We start from the raw sequence: 22,232 nt of genomic DNA, 5'->3' as shown, positions 1-22,232 counted from the left end.
GCAAATGGTGACTGCTTTTCAGGCAAAATCCAGACAGCTCTTTCAAAAGATGTGTGAGGTTCTTCTTTGGTTTGTTGTAGGGTCTTAGAAATGTTGTCTAAATTCCTTCAAAACATGTTTTTGTCCACAGCCAGGAATTCCATCAAGAAACTGGATTTGAAACGATCTGATGTATTACTTCCAAACTGCTTAATGACTCTGAACTCTAGATTTCCCATTTGTTGCAGGCAAATGAAGGTGGTGATCTATTTCATCCTCATTACTACGTGAGATGCTTTTAGTGAAACATTGGTGGAAGCCCCTCAAGAAGAGCCACTGGTTTTGCTACTCTACCCACTGTTGATAAGAGTGTAACATCTTGTGCCCAGAGTTCTCCTGTAAAAATAGTTAAACATATGTACACGCTTGAGGCAAATTTTGTCTGTATTATGTTTTTCTCCTAGTACCATGAGCTCACGACACTCTGCCAGCCCAGTTGTTTTCACCAGTGCCAGAAGCTCACCCAAAGAAGAGCTTCATTCTGCTACTTCTCCCCAGCTCGCACCTTCTTTCTCCTCCTCCTCTTCGTCCTCATCTGGTCCTAGGACTTTCTACCCTCGCCAGGGTGCTACTAGCAAGTATCTGATAGGATGGAAAAAGCCAGAAGGGACAATAAACTCAGTGGGGTTTATGGATTCAAGAAAGTAAGACTTGTTTTTTGGTTCTCTTGTTTGGTTATTTGCTTTAATTGTAAAGAAGGATGGAGATCGGCAGCACCGCTCTGTATAGAAGAGCTCAAGACTATTTAATAGAATGCTTAGTCTTCTGTAGAACTTAATCTCTAATCTAGAGTTCTGCAGTTAGGCTTAAATATTTCATAGTTAATCTCATTCCCTGTTAACTTGTAAAAGATTTTTTTTAAACATTTCTAGAGAGCTGTATGAATTTTAGTCCTATTAAAGCTTATCTTCCCTTGGGACTTCTTAAAGGTGACTCAAAATGCTATTGGAGCAAATATTAAAAATCCTCTTAACGCTGAGCCTGAGTTTTCCTTAAGCCTCTCATCCATGTAGTAGTTCTGTGCACGCTGTGCCTTAGCTCTAGGACACTCCGTGTTGCCTGGTTAAGATTGCGGCCAGTACCCAGCCTAACGGGCTTAAAGCAAGCCAAGCTCTTCCTGTGTTACAATACACAACCGTCTCTTTTGGAAGAGAAATTGAGAAACCACTTACGAGTGGAAATACCATTCCTTTAAGTCTGGTATGACTTGGAGAGCATGTGGTTCAGAAAGCCCATTTCGAAGTAATTTATTCAACCCTTCTTGGCTTTTATTGGGTCAAGCACAGTATCCCTAGATGATAGCAATAACTGGCTGTCAAAAAGAGATGGTGAAATTTTGCGATAACTGCATTATAAAAGACAGTTAAAAGATTAAAGAAACTTAGCGATTTTCTGGTTTGGGGCTCATCGATGACAAATTTTTCAGTTTTGTACAGAATACACTTTATTTTAATAGATTCAGTCCCTTATTGGGAAAATGTATTACGATAACCATGAAGTATGTTGCTAGTTGATGTTTTTGAATAAGTTTATTGCTTTGACAGGTATTCATTAAGATGAGGCTGTGCTGCATTAGCAAAACTCCTTCCTTCCTCCACACCCCCTACCTAGGTTTTTTTCTTTGAATATCTTGAAGGTGCTATAATTCTTGTTTCATTCATGCCTCCTGCCCCCAGGGCTTTGAGACCTGAATGTGTCTGTTCCGTTTCATTTAAGACGTCACCAGAGTGATGGCAATGAAATGGCCCACCCTCGGCTGCGTGCTTCAGCAAGAGATCTACGGGCATCACCAAAACGAGCATCCAAGTCCACCGTTGAAGAAGATCTGAAGAAATTGATAGATCTTGATAGCCCAACACCCGAGTCCCAGAAGAATTTTAAGGTACGTTAAAGAGAGAATCTGTCATCTGGCTCTCTCTTGTCACAGTTAAGTGAAATCCGAGAATACCTGAGCAGCAACGTCCAGGTCTTCTTCAGATCCAAGTCATCGTTCTGCTCTTACAAAATAGAGATGTGTGAAGTTTACAGTTTCTTAGAATTTGGTGATTGAGTTCATTGCTTGTCTAGACATAGCAACAAGTAGAAGCAAACACTTCCCAATTTGGGAAATGGTGAAGGCTGTGAAGCTCGAAGATTTCTGTGCAGAAAATGCTGAGTGCTTTCAGAGCAAAGCTGAAGTGGGCATTCATACAGAGGCTGGACTTCCCATGGGACTCAAGAGTTTCTCAGATAGGATCTTTTATGTTCTTACCCGTAACAGGAAAATAAATACAATGCAAGGCATTCCCTTGATTTTCATCATGGACAGAAAGTCACCAGTTTGTCACGGACTTACCTACGAGAGAAATCTGTTTGAGGAACAATTTCATTATGCAGTCACTGCAATATTATCACAGTTTTGTGTCCAAATTTAAAGGAATTGGTGTGCCAAATTGCAAAGAACATTTAGGACCGCTAGCTCGTGGGAAATCCCGTAGTGTCGTCCTGTGCATTTGAATTGTTCATCTCTAATTGCATCACTAGACAGTGACTTGTTGGCAGTATTGAAACGGCTCGCAAAAAGCACACTTTTCTGCCTCTCTAGTCCTGTTACTGCACAGAGATCAAGAATGCTCCCTAAACTTAGGCAAATATTTATACAGAATAAATAGAAATGTTTGTTTCCTCATGTTTCAAAATGTATATAACACAAAAGTGCATATTTTAATATTAAAAACCCCTCATTTTGAAGAGAACATCTTGATCTCTACAGTCTCCATGTACAGTCAGTGCTTAAAGCTCCTGGAGCCCACATGGTTTCCACAGCAACCACACAGAAGAGAGAGCTGCAGCTTCTTTTTTTGCTTGTAAAAAAGCCAAAGTGGCTTACTGAAACTTGTAAGTGCTAGGTTCTGTACACAGATTATTTCAGGTCTTACCTTTGAGGCCAGAGAGGAAAAAAACACAAAACCTGGCCAATAGCAAAGTATTTTTTCCTTTACATTTGTGGTAGGACTGAGGGGAATGGGAAACAGGTGATGTGAGCATCTTCTGCTGGTTCTTTTGAGCAAGGGGGTTATTTTCATTCCAAGAAATTCTGTTCTGTTTAAGGAGGTGACCTGAAGACCATGAGAAGTGTGTATATTCCCAAGTTGGTTGGTGCATTCCCAAGTTGTCTTGTGCATCTTTTCATTATGTTCCCTGCCTTCCTCATCTCCTTACCTAGAGCTTCTGCAGTGTGTCTTCTCAGACAAATCACCCTTCTTGTTCTCTTCCCTCTGCTCTGTTACCAGGACATAATTCCTGCTCACATTACCTCTCTTCCAGCTTCATCAGATGTTTATATTTGTGCAGCCTTTTAATCTCAATGTCTGATTTTACCTGGTGGTTCCAGCCTTAGTTCTCTAACACTAGGTGAACTATACCACCCTGGAGCTCTTTCTTGTCTTTTGTCACTTCAGGACAAGTACTGGGAGACGTCACTGGATCATAACATGAACCTGCTGATAGAGCTTTCAAATTTCAGGATAAAAAAGCAGCTCAATCCATAATGTAACACAGTGACAACTGTGTGCCAGATGTTGTCGTTTACTCCGCAGTGTTACTTGGACGTGCAGTGTTCATACTGGGTGGGCATGTCCTGAGGGAGGCAGCACAGAAGCGAGAGTTTGATGTACTGGAAAGCTGGTGTGGGATGTGACTTCTCTTTCCTTCCCTGTCTTTTGATGATAGCAGGTTTCCTGAAGTTTCTGATCCTTACTCATAGAACTGAAATGTGCAGCAATCTTTTATAATTTCAAAATCTGTGATGTTTTGGGGGAAAATAAAAAAAATTGGTTGATTGCCTTCCACTGCACAGTACAAATAGTCTCTCTTCCATGCTCTTCTCCCACCTTGTAGTGTGGGATTTTGATCGCTAGACTAGAGTACCATTTCTTTGAACATTTTTTTCCTCTTTCTGAGAAGAGAGAATTATTTTCATGTGCAAATGAGCAACTCTTTATAATGTTCAATCACTCTTTCTGGAAATCAAATTATCCCCTTTTTTGTTTACACTTGCTCACAGAGCAAATGAGAGTGGTGAGGTGTTCCTTTCTGTTTGCCATTTCTCCATGAAAGCCTTTGGAACCCAACTGCAGCCAGACTGTCAGTTCTCTTGCAGGGAGTTCCAACTTAACCAGACAGTCAAGTTGTTACAGGTTTAGTGAAAACCAGTGTCTCTGCTGATGGGACTGGTAACGCACTCTCTGATAGCAGCTCGCTGTCCCTGGCCGGAGAGTCTGTAACTCCAGACTTAACTCAACCACGGCGTTGCTTATCTCCTCTGTGGTGCACGGAGGAAGCTGGGATGATTGTGGCAGAGGACACAAGTTCTGTTACTCATGGGACTATTTACTTAATTTTGATTCAAATCCTTCTGAAGAATCCAAGCTGTGGTGGGCGTTCCCAGTTGTTCAGTAATATGAGACTTTTAATTAGCTGGCATTTGCCGGTGCTCTGCCTGCAGGAAGGCAGCCTCCCCCGGGCAGGAGGGAGAGCTCTGGTTTATGCAGCGCGCAGTCTGTTTCTATGGAACATTATCTCTGCTACACGTCAGCTGCCTGAGATTTCCACTTCAGGGGAAGTTTGAAGAGTATTTAAAAAGTTAATGTGTGTGACATAGACTAAAAAGACCTGTGTATGTTACCTAGTTCTAATCTCCTTCAAAGCAGATTCCTTTAGTTCTTTTTCTTACCCACTCTGAAGAAATCCTGTTTTAACTCTTGCTTTCTTACCTTTCTTTAAAGTTTTAGAGAAACATGAACTTTAAAAGTTTCTTTATTGATTTTTTTTCTTCTCATTTCTTTGTATTTGTTTTTATGAATGTATAGTCACACACTCTGTCCTGTCAGTCTCCCTTTCCCAGCACTCCTACCACAAGGCGTGCCTTGCAAAGGACTTTGTCAGATGAGAGTATTTACAGTGGTCAAAGGGACCACTTCTTCACCTCACGGGCCTCGCTCTTGGACCAAGCCATGCCAAATGATGTCCTATTCACCAGCACGTATCCTTCTCTCCCAAAGTCGTTGCCATTACGGAGACCATCATACACTTTGGGAATGAAATCACTACATGGTAAGTGTATTTCCTTTTTTTTTTTTTTTTAACTTCCAAAGGACTCTTTTGTGAATCACGTTATGGGAAAATGTTTGGTACAGAAATCAGTGCTTCCGTCTTGATTTTACTAAAATGAGGAGAATCAAATCACGTACTTGAAAAGATAAAATAGGACAGGAATAAGGTTTTTTTCTGCACAGTGGTTAACAGACTGCATCACCTTGTGGAGGGAGCACAAAATTTGCCTCATTGGATGTAAGTTTTTACCATTTATTCCAGGAGTCACCTGGATCAGTTGAGCTAATAGAGAGAGCACGTATGCCTGGTTATCCACCAGTGCCAACTTCAGGTGTCAGTTCCTTTAGTGTAGGATTATGGAAACAAAATACCTTTAGGAAAATAATGCTATAAAAGTAGATAAATACTAGTGGACATTTGGCTGTACAACTACACCAAATACAACTTTTAATGCACTGGTTTTAAATTTGCTTCCTTGCCCTATTCATTGTACAGGATTTGAGTTACTTATTTTAGTCACACAGCAGCAGCTAATGAGAAGTTATTTGGCAAACTGCTGTGAGGAAGACACTTGCCTTTCCCCCATTAGTTCCCTGCAACTTCTCGGCAGGATTATCTGATGGGTTTTGTGTTGCTGCATGTGAATGTCTCAGTTGGTGAGAAAGGGAATTTTCACAGGTTCTCCCTGTACCTCACAGCTGAATGTGTGTTCCAGAAATAGAGCTAGATCTCTCAGTGCGGGATTCTGCAGTGTTGTGTTCAGAAGTACTGTCTGCTCCAATTTATTCATGTTTTAGTATGTTTTAGGAGGAAAACGCACAGCTATCAATAGATTGAACTCACTATAGTGGGCCCTGAGCACAGTCTGCATTTAGCTACACAGGACACATTTGACAGCGAAGGCTGCTGAAGGCATCTATTTTAAATTCTTTTCATCTGCCTGTGATCACCAGGCATCAGTTTTCAGTGTTGAATCTGACATTTTCGTGAGCTGTTGTTTCTGTGTAACATGTTTCTTGCGTAAGAATTAGGAAACCGAGCTCTCTTCACTTCTACTTTTCACGTGCGCTAAAATAACTTTGCAGGCTTTGTTACCCTTGTAACTGGCTTGTGGATTTGGCTTCTGACGGCTTGGGGTCAGGAGACTAATGATGCCATCGGAGTAGAAGTGGAAAGCAGCACTTTGGTCTCTTTTTGTTCAAATGGCCATATTTTGCAAAAGAAAACCACAAAAACCCCTCTTTCACTGTCACGTTCTCTTCCACACCAAACTGATCACTCCTGCTAGCACATAAACCTTCTACCTGTCAACAAAACAAGACTTTTCCATTTTCTATAAAATGTAGGGCTTGCATGAGAAAAGACCAGCTATTTGACTGGCACACAAATTGTCTCCCCCTCTACACTTGCCTTTGCTGAGAGAAGGATTAAGTAGAGCTGGATGTTTAATACCACAAGTATTTGTTGGCTTCTAGTTATTCAGAATTCTTTTAATTCAAAGATCTTACTTAGCAACAAAGAACAGCCATTGCCGAGCACCTTCATTTGTTTTGAAGATGAAATGAGCTAAAAATACTCTTATTTGCTCACTTGTCTTAATCAACAGTCCAACTCACCCTTTTAAAACAGGTAATTTTTCAAATGGTGAGTTTTTTCTTCTAATTCTGTGTATCTTGTCACTAATTTTAACTGCTTTCATGTTAAGAACTTCCCAAATAAGTGCCCCCTTCTGAGGAGGTAATACAAGAATCCTCAGCGTTGATACTGAGCTGAACTTAGGTTTATAAAAAGTAGACACACACAGAGAACAAAAAAATCAACATTTTTGAGCAGAGAAGTGAATGCAGTGTAGCTTTTCTGGTCATTGTTTCCTAGACAGCAGTAATTTCAGTTATTGAAGTTATATAGTTAGTAGAGTATTAACAAAAAATAAAAAGGGGGCAAAAATAAGCAACGCAGCTAGTGGCATTTGTCTTTCAATGGGCGGCTCGTGACCTGCCCACCAACACTGCCTTTCTCTTCTCTCTGCCTCACATAGATTCTTGACTACACCCTCCTCCACAGCTTCGTCCCAGGGGCCCAGTCCACCTTCTCACCTTGACATCTCTGGTGCTTCTAATATCACCTCAAAACTTTCTTTATGCCCTGACAGAGGGCATGAGGAAGCAAGTTGTTGCTGCTTCTGAGCTTACACGTATGCTGAGTGAACGCACATTTTTTTTTATTGTCCAGCCAGTAAACTGAAATAAAGTAGGTAATGGTTGGCTCACAGTTTGATCTTCCCCTAATTAGTGGCAATAATTCCAGTGTTTCACTTTGCTAGGCACCAGTTTGCACAAAAATTACAGGAACTTTATATCCTATTTTAAATCTTGCCAATGTTTTTTTTCTGTAGCAGGCCATGTACCAACTTAGGGGTTGGTGCGGGTGTTTTTCTGTAAAGATCAGGAGGTTTCACTAAACTGCTCAGAGATGTGCAGTGCTTTGGAAGTCATTTTAAGGGTTGTCTCATTCTGATTCACCTTAGTAGGCCTAAATGTACTCCCATTGTTTTCCGAGATTGTAAAGAGAGGAGGAAACCCCCCAGTTTTGTATTTTCACAGGAGCAAATAGGTGTTAGGGAGAGTAGTAAGCTGCAGAGCCTTCCAAAGCATCCTCGGCTTGTGCAGAGGCAAGAATCGCTGGGTAGAAGAGTACTGACACCAGCCCCAGTGCTGGGAGGAGGCAGAGACTGGCTTTCAGAGTGCTAAACTGCAGAGATTCAGGCAGGTTAGAAAGTTGCTGAATGTCCTGGTGAGAAGCTCAATGTCTCAGAAAAGTGTCTTGTAACACGCTCTGTTTCGTCAACTGCAGCTGATCAAACATTCTGCTAGTACCGGTTCCAAAAGTGCTATTCCAGAAAAACTAAAAATAGGGACACATTAGAATTAAGAAAAAGATTTTGGTGGGTTTTTTTATGGAGCTTATAATTTGTTTTGCTTTACTCTAGGAGAGTTTTCTGCCTCAGACAGCTCCCTCACAGATATCCAGGAGCAAAGACGGCAGCCCATGCCAGACCCTGGTCTTATGCCATTGCCTGACTCCGCCTCTGATCTGGACTGGTCAAACTTGGTGGATGCTGCCAAAGCCTTTGAAGGTAAGTTTTCAGAATGTAATACTTAGAAAGCTGGTGTCTGTGCATGCTTCATTTAGAAGTGGGTTGTGTTGGGTTTTTTTAATCTTGACTCTTCTGTTGTTACTGTTTCTACTTAGTTTGAAGCTTAAGCTCATTTAAAATAGCAAGTTGAGTCCTGACAGCCCAAACGTTTCTATGTAATGCTCAGACACTGTTTCTTCATACTGGAATCCCTCTGTGCTACAGTTTGTCCAAATCTCTGTGAAACTGGCTACTTTACATTTCATGTAGAGCAGTTGCAGACATCACAGCCTGCATGGAAAAGGCATCTGGCACAAAAGTGCAAAATTAAAGTCAAATAGCAGGGGGAAACCATGTGAGCACACTAACGATTGCTTGATTGGTGCACGAGCAAGAAGCTTCTGTAGTGCAGCTGAACTGCGCTGCCAGGGCAGTCTGAGAAATATCCCCGTGTTTGTATATACTTTTCCATTGTGGTTCTTCCTTTAGCATCCTCTGAACACACAGACCTGCACATAAGTGTTGTTTCATTCTGTCGCGCTTTCCATCTCCTTGACATACAGTAAACTGAAGAGAACTGTAAGCTGTATTTGAATTTAAAATTAAAGCCACTTCAGCCCCAAGGGAGTTTACCTTACAGTTACTATAATCAGATGGGAAAGTTTTCTACGTGTGTTAAAGAGAAGTGCCTTTTCCTAATCTCCATGTAAATGCTGTCCCACCTTCATGAAAATTTTTTTGCTGATCCTGAATCTTTTAAACGTAATTCTGCATGGTTGGAGAAGGCTGTGAAGTATCTTGCTTTCCTGGCCGTTCCCTGGTCGCAGCTGTACACATCATTACGAAGCTGCATGCCTAAGCTGGTGTTGAAGATGTACGTGTGTGCTCTGCTCTGTTGTCCTGGGAGTTGTAGGATTGGCGCATCTCCTATTTCTGCTGTGCACTCTTGGGAAGGAGTATTCCAAGTAAGCCGTAGTCCTCAAGAGAAGACGGACTCAGAGTGATGTGTTTTTTTCACCACTACATAGGGATGAAGCCCAGGTTTTTATGCATTTTATTGTGGTTGGCAATGAAAAGCTGAGTCTCTCACTTCTGTGGGCCCCACACTCACTTGTGCTTTTCTTGAGAAGTGTGAACAAGGTCAGTGTGGTGAAGAAACAAACTGACAGCTCAGACGAAGCAAAGCTGGGCTAATGTGTTGGCCGGCACTTTCGTTTCACCGCTGTAAAAATACGTTCAGATTTGACTTGGAGAGGGAACAGCTGTCTGATGTCAATATAATCCTGGTGTCTAGTCTCTGCCAGGGGCTACTAGGGATTGACAAGTACAAAGCAGCCTAAATTCTGATTTGTGATCCTGGACACCTCTGCATCATTGGTTGGTGTTTTCAGCACAAGCCCCTGAAGTTACAAATCTGCAACTAGCTGAAACAAAAGCTGCCTGGATCCCAGAGCCTTCAGTATTTTCATTGAAAGGAAAAAAAGAGAGGAGCAGGAAAAAAATCCATCAAATCCCAAGGCACGTTAATGTTAGCCTTGTTGGAAGCACAGAACAAAAATTGGCCAAGCAGAAAAAGACAATACTGTTCTATTTCCAGTGAGAGACCAGCAGCTGCTGAGGGAGAGATATGTTAATTTATTAAACTGAAAAATGTTTACATTACTGTTTGTGCTAGGAAACTCCAGAGGTAGGGGCACTCGGTAGTTTACAGTCACACCACATGTGATAGTGATTTAGAGATGTGTTAAACCGTATGAGCAGTTATGGGACAAAAAGGTACAGACACAAGGCAGGAAAGAGGTTTCACATTTCAATCTGAAAGCGTTTTCTAAGGCATAAGGAAAAAATTTCGGGTTCGGAAAAATTATGTTGGTCGTTTTACTTTCCACATGTAAATTGTACACAGTGAGCTTTTCTTTCTTCAAGGTAAAGGGATCCTTTATGGTGTGAAGGAAGCTAAATACAGTTACTGACTCTTTTGGGTAGTGTCATGCAGTTGTACCCACAAGTTCAGCACAGCGCTTGTTGTTCCAGCTTGGCTTCTTGCCTCTCTTGGAACTGGGCTTGGGTGGACTCTGCAAGCACCATCAGAGTATCTCTGCTTGGCACTCTCTAGCATCTCCTTCTGGGAGAGGGTGAAGCAAGAGCCGTGTGAGCGCGTGGCGCTGTGCCGGAGCTAGTACTAGTGCAGCGGGGTGAGCACTTGCAAGGCCGGTTTGCTTCTGGATATTGGTATGTCATATCATCACCTTGCCTTGCTCAAGACAGACTTCTTAGATTGCTTTGTGATCCTGCAGCGTAGCTGTTGCGCTCTGCCAGCAAATAATCATTACTGCTGCCATAGGTTTTCCCTGTATGTTTGCCTTCTCAGTTCAGCGAGCTTCATTCTTTGCTGCTGCTGATGAAAATCACAGACCGGTGAGCGCTGCCTCCAGTAGTGATCAGGCTGAGGACCAGCTTACTGCACAGCTAAAGCCTTATACAGGGTAAGTAAATAATATGCAGGCTTCCTCAGCTACAAACCGAGGAAAAGAGCAGGAACGTCTCTTTGGAAGCCATCTCCAAGCTTCCCAGAAGAATTCTTCACAAGTTCTTATGAAGACGGTGGCGAGAAGTGGAAGCAGAAGAATCGTTGAGTTCTGTTCAGCTTTTTTGAAGGTTCTTTCTTGTCCAAAATGTTCAGGAATGTCTCCAAAGCAATGGTAATTCAAGGTACATACAATGAGTAGAAGTCAAGTGATGTAATGGCCCCAGTTAATCGTGAGTTAAATTCGTTATGTTGATTAAAGTGCTGCGTGTGTTTCGTGTGCTCTTTGTTAGGTTCTTTTTGCTTCTTTTGTGAATTCCTAGTGTACCCGAATGCAGACCTACAAAAAGCCACTTAGTGCAAGCAAGACTGTTAGCTACCCTATGTGAAGACAGTAAATCCTGTCAATACCTATTCTTGTGTCCTGCTTTCAACAGTAAAGAATCTCCACCAACTCTCGCCTCTAAAGTGGACCAACTGGAAGGTTTGCTGAAGATGCTGCAAGAGGATTTAAGGAAGGTAAACATTTCATCTATGGAAAATCTCTAAGACATGTATTTAGTGCTGATAGGTGATGCTAGTAACTCTGTAATCCTGCTTTGCCATGTCTGAGCCTGTGACAGTCTCAGCCTTGTATGAGAAAAAGACATTTCTTGGCTACTTTTCTCAGGCCATCCTTCTAATTATGCCAGGCTAGGGTGGAGTGTCTAAATCTGCAGGCATCTGATTCTCCTGCTTAAATTAGGAGTGTGATTCAGAGTACCTCCACTCCTAATTCAGGTGACGCTGCAAAAGTATCGAAGGTAAACAAAAGGCTCTAAGTTAGGCCCTGTAAATACGTCCTGCTGATGTTGAAAAGTTGATAGTATTGCCTAAACTCATCTGTATGGTGGAAACTTCCTGCCCACTTCGTGCAAGAAGGCTCTGCTGTGGTCAGATGACAAATCTCTTAGCCAGGGAAGTACTTGCAGGGATGTTTCCTTTCCCCTATTCACGTAACCATCAGCAGTTGTACGTCCATGCTGTACACGGAGAAGGGCATGCCCCATTTTATTTCACCACTTGAAATTCTTATTAAAATCTTTATAAACAATGAGACTCATGCTCTCCTAAGAGGGTCTTGCCTCTCTATACGGGTAGGAAGCACGACATAAAATTTCCACTAAGACCTGTATTTTTCCTCATGCCTAAGGAAAAAGAGGACAAGGCCAGTCTTCAGGCTGAAGTGCAACACTTACGGGAAGACAACTTGAGGTTACAGGAGGAATCCCAGAACGCAACCGAGAAACTGAAGAAATTCACCGAATGGGTTTTCAACACAATTGATATGAACTGAGAACAGTGTACGGGGAAGGAAACTATCTGTTATGAATATTATTCCTGGGACTTAAGCTTTAATGCCACCTTAATCATGACATGTGAAAGTATAGTCAGAGCACTTCCCTGTCCTTCATCCTCCAATAACCCTTTTTTGCATCTCTGCGTGCACTCGGAGCAATTGCAGATCAACAATCAATGTCTGCCTTTTGTAGAAAAAAAAAACAAAGTAAATAATTTTAAAAAGGTAAAATAAAAGTTTAACTGCTAAAATGTGAATGTCTATTTTTTGCACATTGTCTCTTTATCTGTTATGTACAAAATGATTTGGAGGCGGGATCAGGCTTGCTGTTCCACCTGCCTTTGTTTCCATTAACTCCTTTCTCTCTGTTTCAGGTAATCTGCTTTTCCTTGCAGCTTTGGCAAATATTATGACATCTAGAAAATTAGAAAGAAATGTTTATTTTACTGCTCTTCTTACATTGTTTTCTGAAGTATGCCACAGACAAGGGGATGTAATGCAGTGTTTTAGGTGTCCTTAGCAACTTGTGCTTGATTGCTAGTGCTACCTTCCCATACGTTACAGAGAACGCGTGCCCATAGCGTATGGTCCAGTACAGCCAGCATCGTTGGAGATGGGACGAGAGGCCTGAGGCCTGTTATCACATGTCTAGTGCATTAGCATTTCTGACGGCCTTTGTTTGTCGTGGAAACCACGGCTGTGAGTAACTTTAGGAAGAGCAAAACGAGGCGTGCTGCAGTTCGTGCTGTATCAGGCAGGCTGAGAGATACTGAGTGTTGTCGCTTAAGTATCGTCCCCTTCCCTTCCAGGGGAATCTGTTACTTGCATATGTGCAGAAGACCTAGGCTGAAGTTGTAAAGAGATTTAAGATTTCTTCCCCCTGAAATGTTTCCATGAAAATCCACGTAAACCATCTCACGCATCTGGCCTCCCAATCCAATTCTCTGGACTTCTCAAATCACAACAGATTTGAGAACTCTTTATTTAACTTTGTGGTTTTAGTACATGAAAGGTCTTATAAATCTTTTACTGTGGTAGACGGAGGAATATGTAAAGGTGAATTTGAGAAGTATGTTTTTCAAAGTACTGGATAGGATTGGAGCTCCGAAATCCCCAGTCCCCAGTGAAGCTGTCTAGCATGAGATTTCCCAAACTGCCTCATGCCAGGAAAGTTCATTTCTTGGTCTTTGAAGGAATGGCTGACTTGCCACAACATGTTACCTCTCCAGAAAATACCATTTAGGTGTCAGAACACAACCTTTAAGCACCACAGTCTGCACAGGCATTGAACTGTGTAGCGTGCTGGGAAACCTCTTCTACTCCCTTCCAAGGATAAAGTTGCTACCTTAATAAATCTTGCCTTGCATAAAGGGCAGCATATTTGGGGGGTTAATTTCAAGAGCATCCACTCCCTCCCCTTTACCACGTTCTCAGAGACAGATGAAAATCATCAGGCATAGTCTTGTCACAGAAACTTCCAGGCTCTTTTCAGATCCTTTTTTCATGCTCTTCAATCCTGCTCCACACAAGTACACACTACACTTCAACCTCAAACTTCATTTGTGATGCTAATCCCCACGGAGTTCTTCTCTAATGTTTTGTCATGGAAATGGATCTCTTTGGAACTATTTCTGGAGTGCTTTTGTAAAGGTTTAGAATGTCTTGGGTTTTTTAATGACTTGTATGAAGGAGATTTATATAATGCCTGATATTATTTGTAAATCGGAAATATTGCTAACATCTCTGAGCATCCTGAAGTCTTGCTTTTGTTCCCTTTTATTTTTAAGTTTGGTTTTTATTTTATTTCAAAAAGTATTTTGGGACTTGGGGCAGACTATTTATTAGAGTTTTGCAACAGAGTTCTTCTTGTATGATGCCACTGAAGGCTACTTGTAAAATTCTGACAATAAAACTCATTTTAAAGGCTCTTCTAAACCATTTTCTTCTGATTTTGTTGGGTTTGTTGTTTAAGACTTTCCAGTGTCCTGTCCTTACTTTCTTATACCACTTTTCTCAGTGCTTAGCAACAGAAGAAGAGTTTTGTTCACTATCGGATTTCTACTTTTTATCCTTTTGAAGGCCATTACTTGGTACGTATACACATATTTAATCCCTTTAATTTTACTTGCATTACTGCACAAATGTATTTTCTTCCCCTGTTCACAAGGTTTTGCTACCTTTAACAGTGACTGAGCTTTACCAGGCTGATATGGTAAAGGAGAAGCAGTGATTTTTTTTTATTTTTTTTAAATGGTTTTTCAGGATTTTAGACTGACTTGGAAAAACTGAAGCCGATTTAGGTCAAAACCAAACTTGCCTGGCACATCTACCCAAGGGCATGCACAGCTTTCAGCATCCTAGAGCCAAACCTTCGAGCATGCAGCAATAGGTTTGTTTCGTTTCCTGGATCTCCTCCTTTGACTTGGGCGTCTTTTGAATCGACCTTTTTTTGACCCAGTGGATCACCATTCTGCATGGCTCAAAAATGTGGAACTAGACCAGTTTGCAGGAAAGTGTCTTCAGGTTCACTGAGTGGATCCTTAAAAGATGTGTGGAGAAAGAAAATCCATCTTTTTCTAGCAGCAACGTACCCAACCAAGAGAGCTCTCAAGCAACAGGAGCAAACCTGATTGAAAAACAGGGATTGAATCTTGGAAAGAAAACGAGATGCTGTCCTACCATTTGTAACTGGATACTGGTAATTGAGTTGAAGCAGAAAGTTTCCCGCAAGCCCACATTCATAATGAATTCACACCAGAGGCTCCCACAGACACTGCTTGGTCACCCTAGACCTGGGCAGGCATCTCCTCACAGCCTTGGGTAGTTGCTGGCCAAAGTAGCAGGCAGGTGGCTGTCGGAGGAGTGTGGGTAATGGGGGCTTTGCCTTCCTGGTTCACCTGTTTCTCCCAAGAAAGTGATGTTTTGTATTCCCTGGAAGCCAGTTTGTATTCTTTCTCTGTGTTCCAGTGCGAAGGTGCTGTTCTCCTCTGACAGTGTCTTGGATATATGGATGTGTCTTGGATATCCAGGTGTGGTTGGTACAGCAGCAGCAGGCTGCCTTCTCTCAGAATCTCCAGATTGGATGGGGGTCCACCCCAGGGTGAGGGCTGCAGCTTCTGTGGTTGGTGATACATTTATCAGGAGTGAAGGAGGCTGTGTAGGTAACAGGTTGGGGGTAAGGGGCTGCACTGAGAAGAGCTGTAAGGCACACAGTAGGTGGGAACGTGAGGGGAGAGGCTGGTGGGAAGGGGACTGGGGAGCCAGTTACAGGGTTAGGGGAGAGATGGGGGGATGAAATGCAACGCTTCCAGGTTTTACTCTAAAAATGTGGTTACTGTATGATAGCTCTGCTTCTGGAAGAAGCTGTGTTCCAGACCCCATCAGTGGGTATTGTGAGGAAGCTGTTTCCTCTGCTTTTCCTTTTGTGGGAGAGGTCCCCATGAACCAGGTACAATTCAGAAGGTTGTCTTGTCTGGTTTTAAAAGCTTTGTGTAATTGTGCTCTCATCTCCTAGTGCCTTCTTTTGGATAGATAGTTAACAAATCCTCCTTTAAAGCAGTTGGCTGTCTCCTAGCAGACACTTCAGCATGGTGTTAGTCCTGCATGTGAACAACTTGCTTTGCAGCAAGACAGCAGGGGAACAGAGGCGGTTGCTGTCTGCCAGCTGGTATGACATCCAAAATTGGATTCCCTGGAGGAGAGATGACACTGTTCCTCCTCCACCACTGCAGCTGGAGCAGAGACATGGGCTTTGCTGAGGTGGTTACTAATGGACAGGAGCTGGACAATGAAATGATGAGGCTTGTACAGATGCCTTCACCTCTTCCTTGTATTAGCCGTGGTGAGGAAGTCCTTGCCGTGCTCTTTGAGGCAATGCTGGAGGGGAAAAAAGCTCAGAAATATTTACTTCAGAGCTCTGCAGTAAGAGCCCCTTCCCCTAGCAGAGGTTTCAGCTTCAACTGGGCGTGAGGGGAGCGAGGCTGAGGAGTTTGTGTGAGTTGAATTGTCAGAGGCTGAGGTCTGGATTTGGAGCCCCATTTCCCCATGGCAGGCAGTAGCTGATGGCATTTGCGGAGGGGAGCCCCGGTGCCAGCCACTGTCCAGGAAAGGCAGACCCTCTCTTGCTTTCCACTGCAGCAGCCTAGGGAGTGTCGCACTCGGCACCCAGGGAGTCTTGCAGGGTTTTGCCCCACTCTGGTAGGCAAGGTCTCGCAGGCAATTCCCTCTCCCCAGCTTCTCCTGCACTTGCACAGACCTGTCTCCCTCCAGAAGATAACACAACCAGCTTGTGTTTCTCCCAGGTCAATTTAAAGTGGGCTGGGCTGTTCACAGCAGGGCAAAGTGCAGCCAACTTGAGTGGGAGCTTGTGTGGGGACTAAAACACGTACTGCACTGGGGCCCTCATCATGAAAACGTTTTTATCAGGGCTATTAGTAGAAATATGTAACCCCAGTTGCAGTTGCAGACTATGTTTTACCTAAATTCCTCCAAGAGCATATGACACAGGAATCTGTCCTGGAAAGCCTGTGAGCTGTTCCCTGTGTGGGGCGGGCAGCAGAGAACCCACATCTTTCCCTCTGTTGAGCGTGGCAGGAAGGAGGCCCTGCGGCTGCTTGTGCGCTGAGCTTTGTTTGCTCCACTGATCAACCTCCTGCAGCACAGTTCTGATTTTTTTCAAGAGATGTCTCACTTCTGTGCTCAGTATTGGCAATTCATGCTTTAACCAATTGGATTGAGCCCCCTGGTTTCATTGCACTCCACACTGCCTGCGAGGACGCCCCTGCTGCTGGATGGGGAGGCACAGCCCCTGGGCACAATGCTCTCAGCACCCAAAGGAGGTCTGTCAGCTTCTGGCACACAAAGAAGTCAGAGACTGAAACTAGGATGTGTTCAAGGACTAAGACTGAACGTCGTTTCCCAACCTCATGTTGTGATAGTGGCAAAAAGCCACCGATTAGTAACTGAAAAGTTAATGGTTTCGAGCCAGGAACGTGTCCTGGCGCTGGTTTAAACTTCATTCCTGTTCTTTACTCTTGCTTCCTTCCACCTGCCCCTTCACTCCTTCTTCAGTAGAGTTTGTTCATCATGGTTGGTGACTCCTGGTCCGCTGCCCCAGATGTTGGAGTTAGAGATCCTGGAAGCGAAGCTGTGACTGCCTGTGGCTGAGCTGAAGGGTGAGACACAGGGAGCAACTGAAGCGCTTCCCTGAACAAAAGAGCCTGACTACTCACTTGAGTTTGTGAAAGCGGTCCAGGCACATTTGCATCTTCTTTGCATCTCACGCCCAAAATTGAGTTTGCTTAACTGGAGCTGGGAGGCTTAGCTGATAACGTATCTGTATGGAGTGAACAAGCTATGTCATGCTCCAAGAGCTATGTGCCAGAGATAACGCCTGGGATGTGTCTACCCACACACACCAGAAACCACCAGTATGTGCGTGCCCGGAGCTTCCATTGCTTCAGGGTTTCAGCTCAGTCCAGCTCGGCTCTGCCAACTCCTGCTGCAGGTACAGCAGAGATGGCAGTTTGGGGAGGTTTCTTTTCCTCCTGATTCATCTCATTTGATTGTAATAGTGGGATAACATAAATACACATCTATTTGTTTTTAGTGTGCTTTGCAGCTTCTTCTTACCCTTTCTTTTTCTTATTTTTTTGTTTAAAAATACTTCTTTTAAAGCTGTGAACAAGCATTCAACAAATGCCGTTCTTCCTTGTGACTGCTTCACACTGGTAGGCAGGTCAGCCACCAGAACCTCCAAGTCCCAGTAGTACCACTGACTGGCAGATTGCTTTGTGACCTTCCTTGCTTTACAGTCTTCCTCTGCCCGTACTAAACATTCAGCCCGGACTGGGGAAAAAAAGAGGTGTATGACAGAACCAGCTCCTTGCCTCTTAATGTTGATGCTTGCCCGTGTTTTGCCATACTGAAGACTGTTGAAACTGAAGAATTTTGCATGCAAGATATTTTCAAGATGACCTGGAAATCCCTCATGGAGGGCAAACATCAGAGACCTGCACCATATTCTGCTAAACTGTTCAAGCACCAAGAATTTCTCATCTCCTCTTCTTGATCAGGTTACACCACAAGCATAGAAAACATGAGTCTGTGGTTTGTCTTTAAGGGCTTCATTGCTTAAAAGCAACACTGAAACTAACATTAGTTCCAGAGCTCTGATTTGTTTGCCCTGATTTCCCAGTTAGATCTTAACTGACATTCTCCAGCTAAAACCTGCAGGTTTTAGCTCGATTTATTTTCTCATTGAGACATCTTTATTAGACAGTCAAAGTCTGGGACGTTCAGGTACTCACAGTCTGCTGTGAGATGTCCTGCCACTCCTGCGGGTCTGGGGCACGCTACCTTGCGTCATATCATCTTTGGGGCTGGAATGGGCAGAAAAGATGGGAAGAGCCTCACAGAAAAGTGCTGGCAGGCAGAAACATCCCTCTCTGAGGTCAAGAAAAGGCAGACAAGTTCTTCACACCACAGTCAATAAAGGAGCCACAGCCAGCCTGGACAGGAGCCCTTGAGGTGTTTTCCCAGCAACCTAGCGGCCAGCAGAACAGGAAAAACCAGGGCTGCTCTCCACGAGACACCGACCATTTCACGACAACAGAAAAGGGAGAGGCAAGACTGAAACTCTGCATGTAAGCACACACAAGTCTGTACCACTGAAATTTCCTGAGTGAGAAGTGACAGAGTTGTCTTGGAGCATGCTTTGGGAACACAGTCAATTCTGCTTCAGCTTCATGAGAGGGTGTTTGGGGGGGATGTTCTGTCTTTTTAAGGCATGCTGTCTACTTGCAGTCTAGTCTGTTTTAAAATAGACTCTATTTCAGTGGTTTTATGCAAGGCAGATTAGAAAAGGTCACGTGGTAGTATATAAATACACAGATAAAGGTTGTATTAGTTTCACAAGGTATTGAAGTGGGTGAAATGCTGAATTTCTGATGGCTCCTGGACTTTGCTTCTGTTATCCTGGCATTCTCCACGCTGTTCTCTACCCCTTCACAAAGTATTCCTAACATTTTATTTTCTAATGGCTACTGAACGTAAACTAAGTTGACATTACTTCTAAGAATCGGCTTAAGAGCCCATCCTGAAGTAATGAGGTCAGCACTGCTCTTCCCATGTCCGTTATTTTGAATTTCTAGGTTGCAGTTTTTCTGCTGTTTTCTCACCTTGTCACCTGGTAGCATATGGTGGTTTTGCAGCTCTTCACAGATAACCCTAATGTTTTTACTCAGCGTATCCTCATGCCACTGGGAGCTTTGTCACATTGATTACCCACTCATTTTCCAGGTAATTTACCGAGTCGGCTGAACATCGCAGCTTTCAACACTCATCCCTCTGATACTGCCCTGGTGGACTCCCCCGGTTGTGAAAGATTGCTGCTTGTGTTATTTCCCCTCTTCTAATTATTTATCCAGTCCTTATCCTATGAGTTTATATTCCTAGAGAACCTTTGGGTTCAAGGCCCTTCAGCAGATTAAGCAGGCACTTGTACACGCTTTCTTGTCCATGTACTCGATGGCTGCTTCAAAAGACCTCTAACAGGTTGCAGCAAGAAGACAGCTTGAGAGGTGGAAAGGGAGAGGTGGTGTAAGTGCCAGTATTACCTCCCTTCTACTAGACAGCCCAGTAGTTATACAGTTTGTGTGGGATGCTGAAAGATTCTGCTTTATTGCCTCCTTTATCTAAGGGGATTTTCATATTGCATCTCCCAGGGAAGCATCCTAACTATTAGCTTAACTTTTATTTTCTCCCAGCTCTTCTTGTTAGATCTCTTTCCTTTGGCTTAAAATACGCGTTGACTCGGAGATGGGATTTTTCTAGCTTGGTTCCTTTTCATCCGTTCATCTTTCAAGTGAATATTTGTGTCTGCCACTGGAAACATGAGCAATGCAGGGATGTTTTGTGCCCAGAGCTGCCATGACATGAAAGGAATGGAGACCTAACATCTAGCAGGCAAGTTGGAAGGTGAGACCCCAGAAACAGGGAGGGGAGGGTGACCAAATCCTGCAACGCACTTGGAGAAGTTGGAAAACCCAACAAAAGGTAACAGGATGGGGAGAAGGCAGGTTTGGGGCACACACAGCTGTCATGGGGGAAGGGCTTGCAAGTAATCTTTGGAATGAAGGATCAGACAGCAGGCAGAAAAATAGATAAGGGTGTGTGTTACGGGACATGAAGCATCCCTAGCTGGTGTGATGTCCTGGGAGGCCCCTGTTAACACCGCACTATGAGGCCTCTCAGTGCTCTGACAAGCTCCAAGCAGTTTTCAGCCCTAATTTTGGCTGGAAGGAGAGGTGAGTGCTTTGCTCAGCTCTTCTGAGCATCTCCTTTTCTTATGGATGTCACCACTCTGAGCAAACACATGAATATTCACAACCCTCTGTCAGAATTAAGGATGAATATTGCCGGTAATGGGGAAAAAAAAGGATGTGACTGAAATCTGGTAGGTATAGTTATAATTAAGCAAAATGACAGCTGAACAGCAATGAACTGTCTTCCCTTTGGGCTTGCAGTAATGGTGTAAAGCTCTGGACAGGAGTAGAGGAGCACTTGCTCAGCTCCTGAGCACTCTTATCCTTAGGACCTTGCAGATGGGAAATCTCCTGCCCAAGTAAAACAAAGCACTTGCACTTACCCTACAGAGACTAACCCTGCTGTGTTCCCCAAGGATGAGCTAGGCCTTTTCTGTATCTGATGTCTGTGATAAAGCCAGAAACCCTTAGTAAGGTATTAGCTGACACAGTGATACCTTAATGCACTTTGTAATTCACTTTGTATTCATGAGGCCTGACAGCTATTTCCAAAATGTGCTTTGGAACTGCATGGTCTCTGTGGAGAGGTTTCTTCTTGCTGTGTCAGGTACTTTGGGTAGTGAGAGACAATGATAAAAATGTTTGTGCGTGGCAGCTTTCCTCTGTGTTTTTAAGAAGGCAGAAGAGAGTGGTAAGCTATTGCCAAGACAGAGCCAGGAACTTGGCTTCAGGACTCTTTTTACTCTCTTTGGCCTCAGAAAATAATTTAGACCTAACTACTTCTCCTGTCACTGCTATGACTTTTTCAGATGTGCTCAGCACTCTTGGAAACAGCCTGGTTCAAGCTTCCCAAGTGCCTCAAGGCTGCTTCTGTTTAACTCTTCAGTCACTGCACTTACCACGTGCCCAATTCTGGGAAGAGCCTTGCAGTGGCTGGGAGCTGCTCAGATTGGGGCAAAACCCCCTTGTCTTGGACTTTCTGCTGCAGAGAGGCTTTCTGACCCATGCTGCCTGAAGCTAACAGGAAGATCTGCACTGAGTTCAGGATGTGCTGGCTCACATTGGGTAGGATTTTGGCAGCTCGCATGGCTGTCAGATGGCGACGTGGTGTGCCTTCGGTGGCAGGCAGGAACTAGAAGAGCAGATTGCGGCCTGCCAGGCAGCTGGGAGGTAGCTTCATGCAGTAGGAGGGATCACACTTGGCTGAGAACACCCACTTTTGTGATGGTGAAGGCAGAGCTGGGTAGGAGCCACAAAACCATTTTTTTGGTGACCGTGGTCTGAAAAAGATCTCAATTGGAAAGCTGAAGAATGTAACACCTGAGAAACATCTCACCTTTGCCCAGCAGTCTTTGCATGTGTAGGGTTTAGGAGGAGGTAGAAACTTTGACAGAAATGCTAGGTTTTCTCTAAGAGCTTGTCCTGAGCTAGAGAGGTGGCAATGGGCACTCTGGACCAACACACAGGGTGTAATTTGCTCTTGGTTCCGTGGCAGCTCAGTGAGGGTTGCCTCTAGCCAAAGCCCAGCGGCCCACTGAGCGCAGGATCTCTGACCCTGACCATGAGAAATCAGTCCAGGTCTATCTACAGGTCTCCCATCTAAGAGCACGTCCCACACTTTGACCAGAACATGCCTCACCACAGCTCAGCGGTGGTTTTTTAAGTGGATCTGCTGCTCTAAACCAGGCTACTTTCAGTTGCTGCCATTTCAGGCACCTCCGAAGGGTTTTCTAGCCGTCCTCTTACCTCTCACAAGTTGATGGGAAGTCCCGGCCTGCGTCCACCTGTAAACTTACCTGAGAGAGGCGCACAAGGCCGTGCTCCATGCTGGCC

At 43.8% G+C, this 22,232-nt stretch overlaps 1 protein-coding gene across 1 annotated transcript in view; it reads left to right on the top strand.

The window, feature by feature from the left end:
* The window catches only part of SIPA1L1 (signal-induced proliferation-associated 1 like 1), a gene marked incomplete at its 5' end in the record, with an annotated part of 47,793 nt that extends 35,407 nt beyond the window's left edge, over positions 1-12,386 (top strand). The window contains 7 exons of the mRNA XM_009866803.1: positions 444-683; positions 1,756-1,921; positions 4,911-5,133; positions 8,123-8,269; positions 10,641-10,755; positions 11,234-11,315; positions 11,989-12,386. Of these exons, the coding sequence (XP_009865105.1) occupies positions 444-683; positions 1,756-1,921; positions 4,911-5,133; positions 8,123-8,269; positions 10,641-10,755; positions 11,234-11,315; positions 11,989-12,132 (1,117 nt within the window). The remainder of the gene's footprint in view (positions 1-443; positions 684-1,755; positions 1,922-4,910; positions 5,134-8,122; positions 8,270-10,640; positions 10,756-11,233; positions 11,316-11,988) is intronic.
* Positions 12,387-22,232: the final 9,846 nt, after the last annotated feature.

This window comes from Apaloderma vittatum, unplaced genomic scaffold (assembly GCF_000703405.1).
Source record: "Apaloderma vittatum isolate BGI_N311 unplaced genomic scaffold, ASM70340v1 scaffold28263, whole genome shotgun sequence".
NCBI classification, from domain to species: Eukaryota; Metazoa; Chordata; class Aves; order Trogoniformes; family Trogonidae; genus Apaloderma; species Apaloderma vittatum.
Note: the sequence above shows the minus strand (reverse complement) of the source record. Positions and strands in the feature narration are given on the sequence as shown.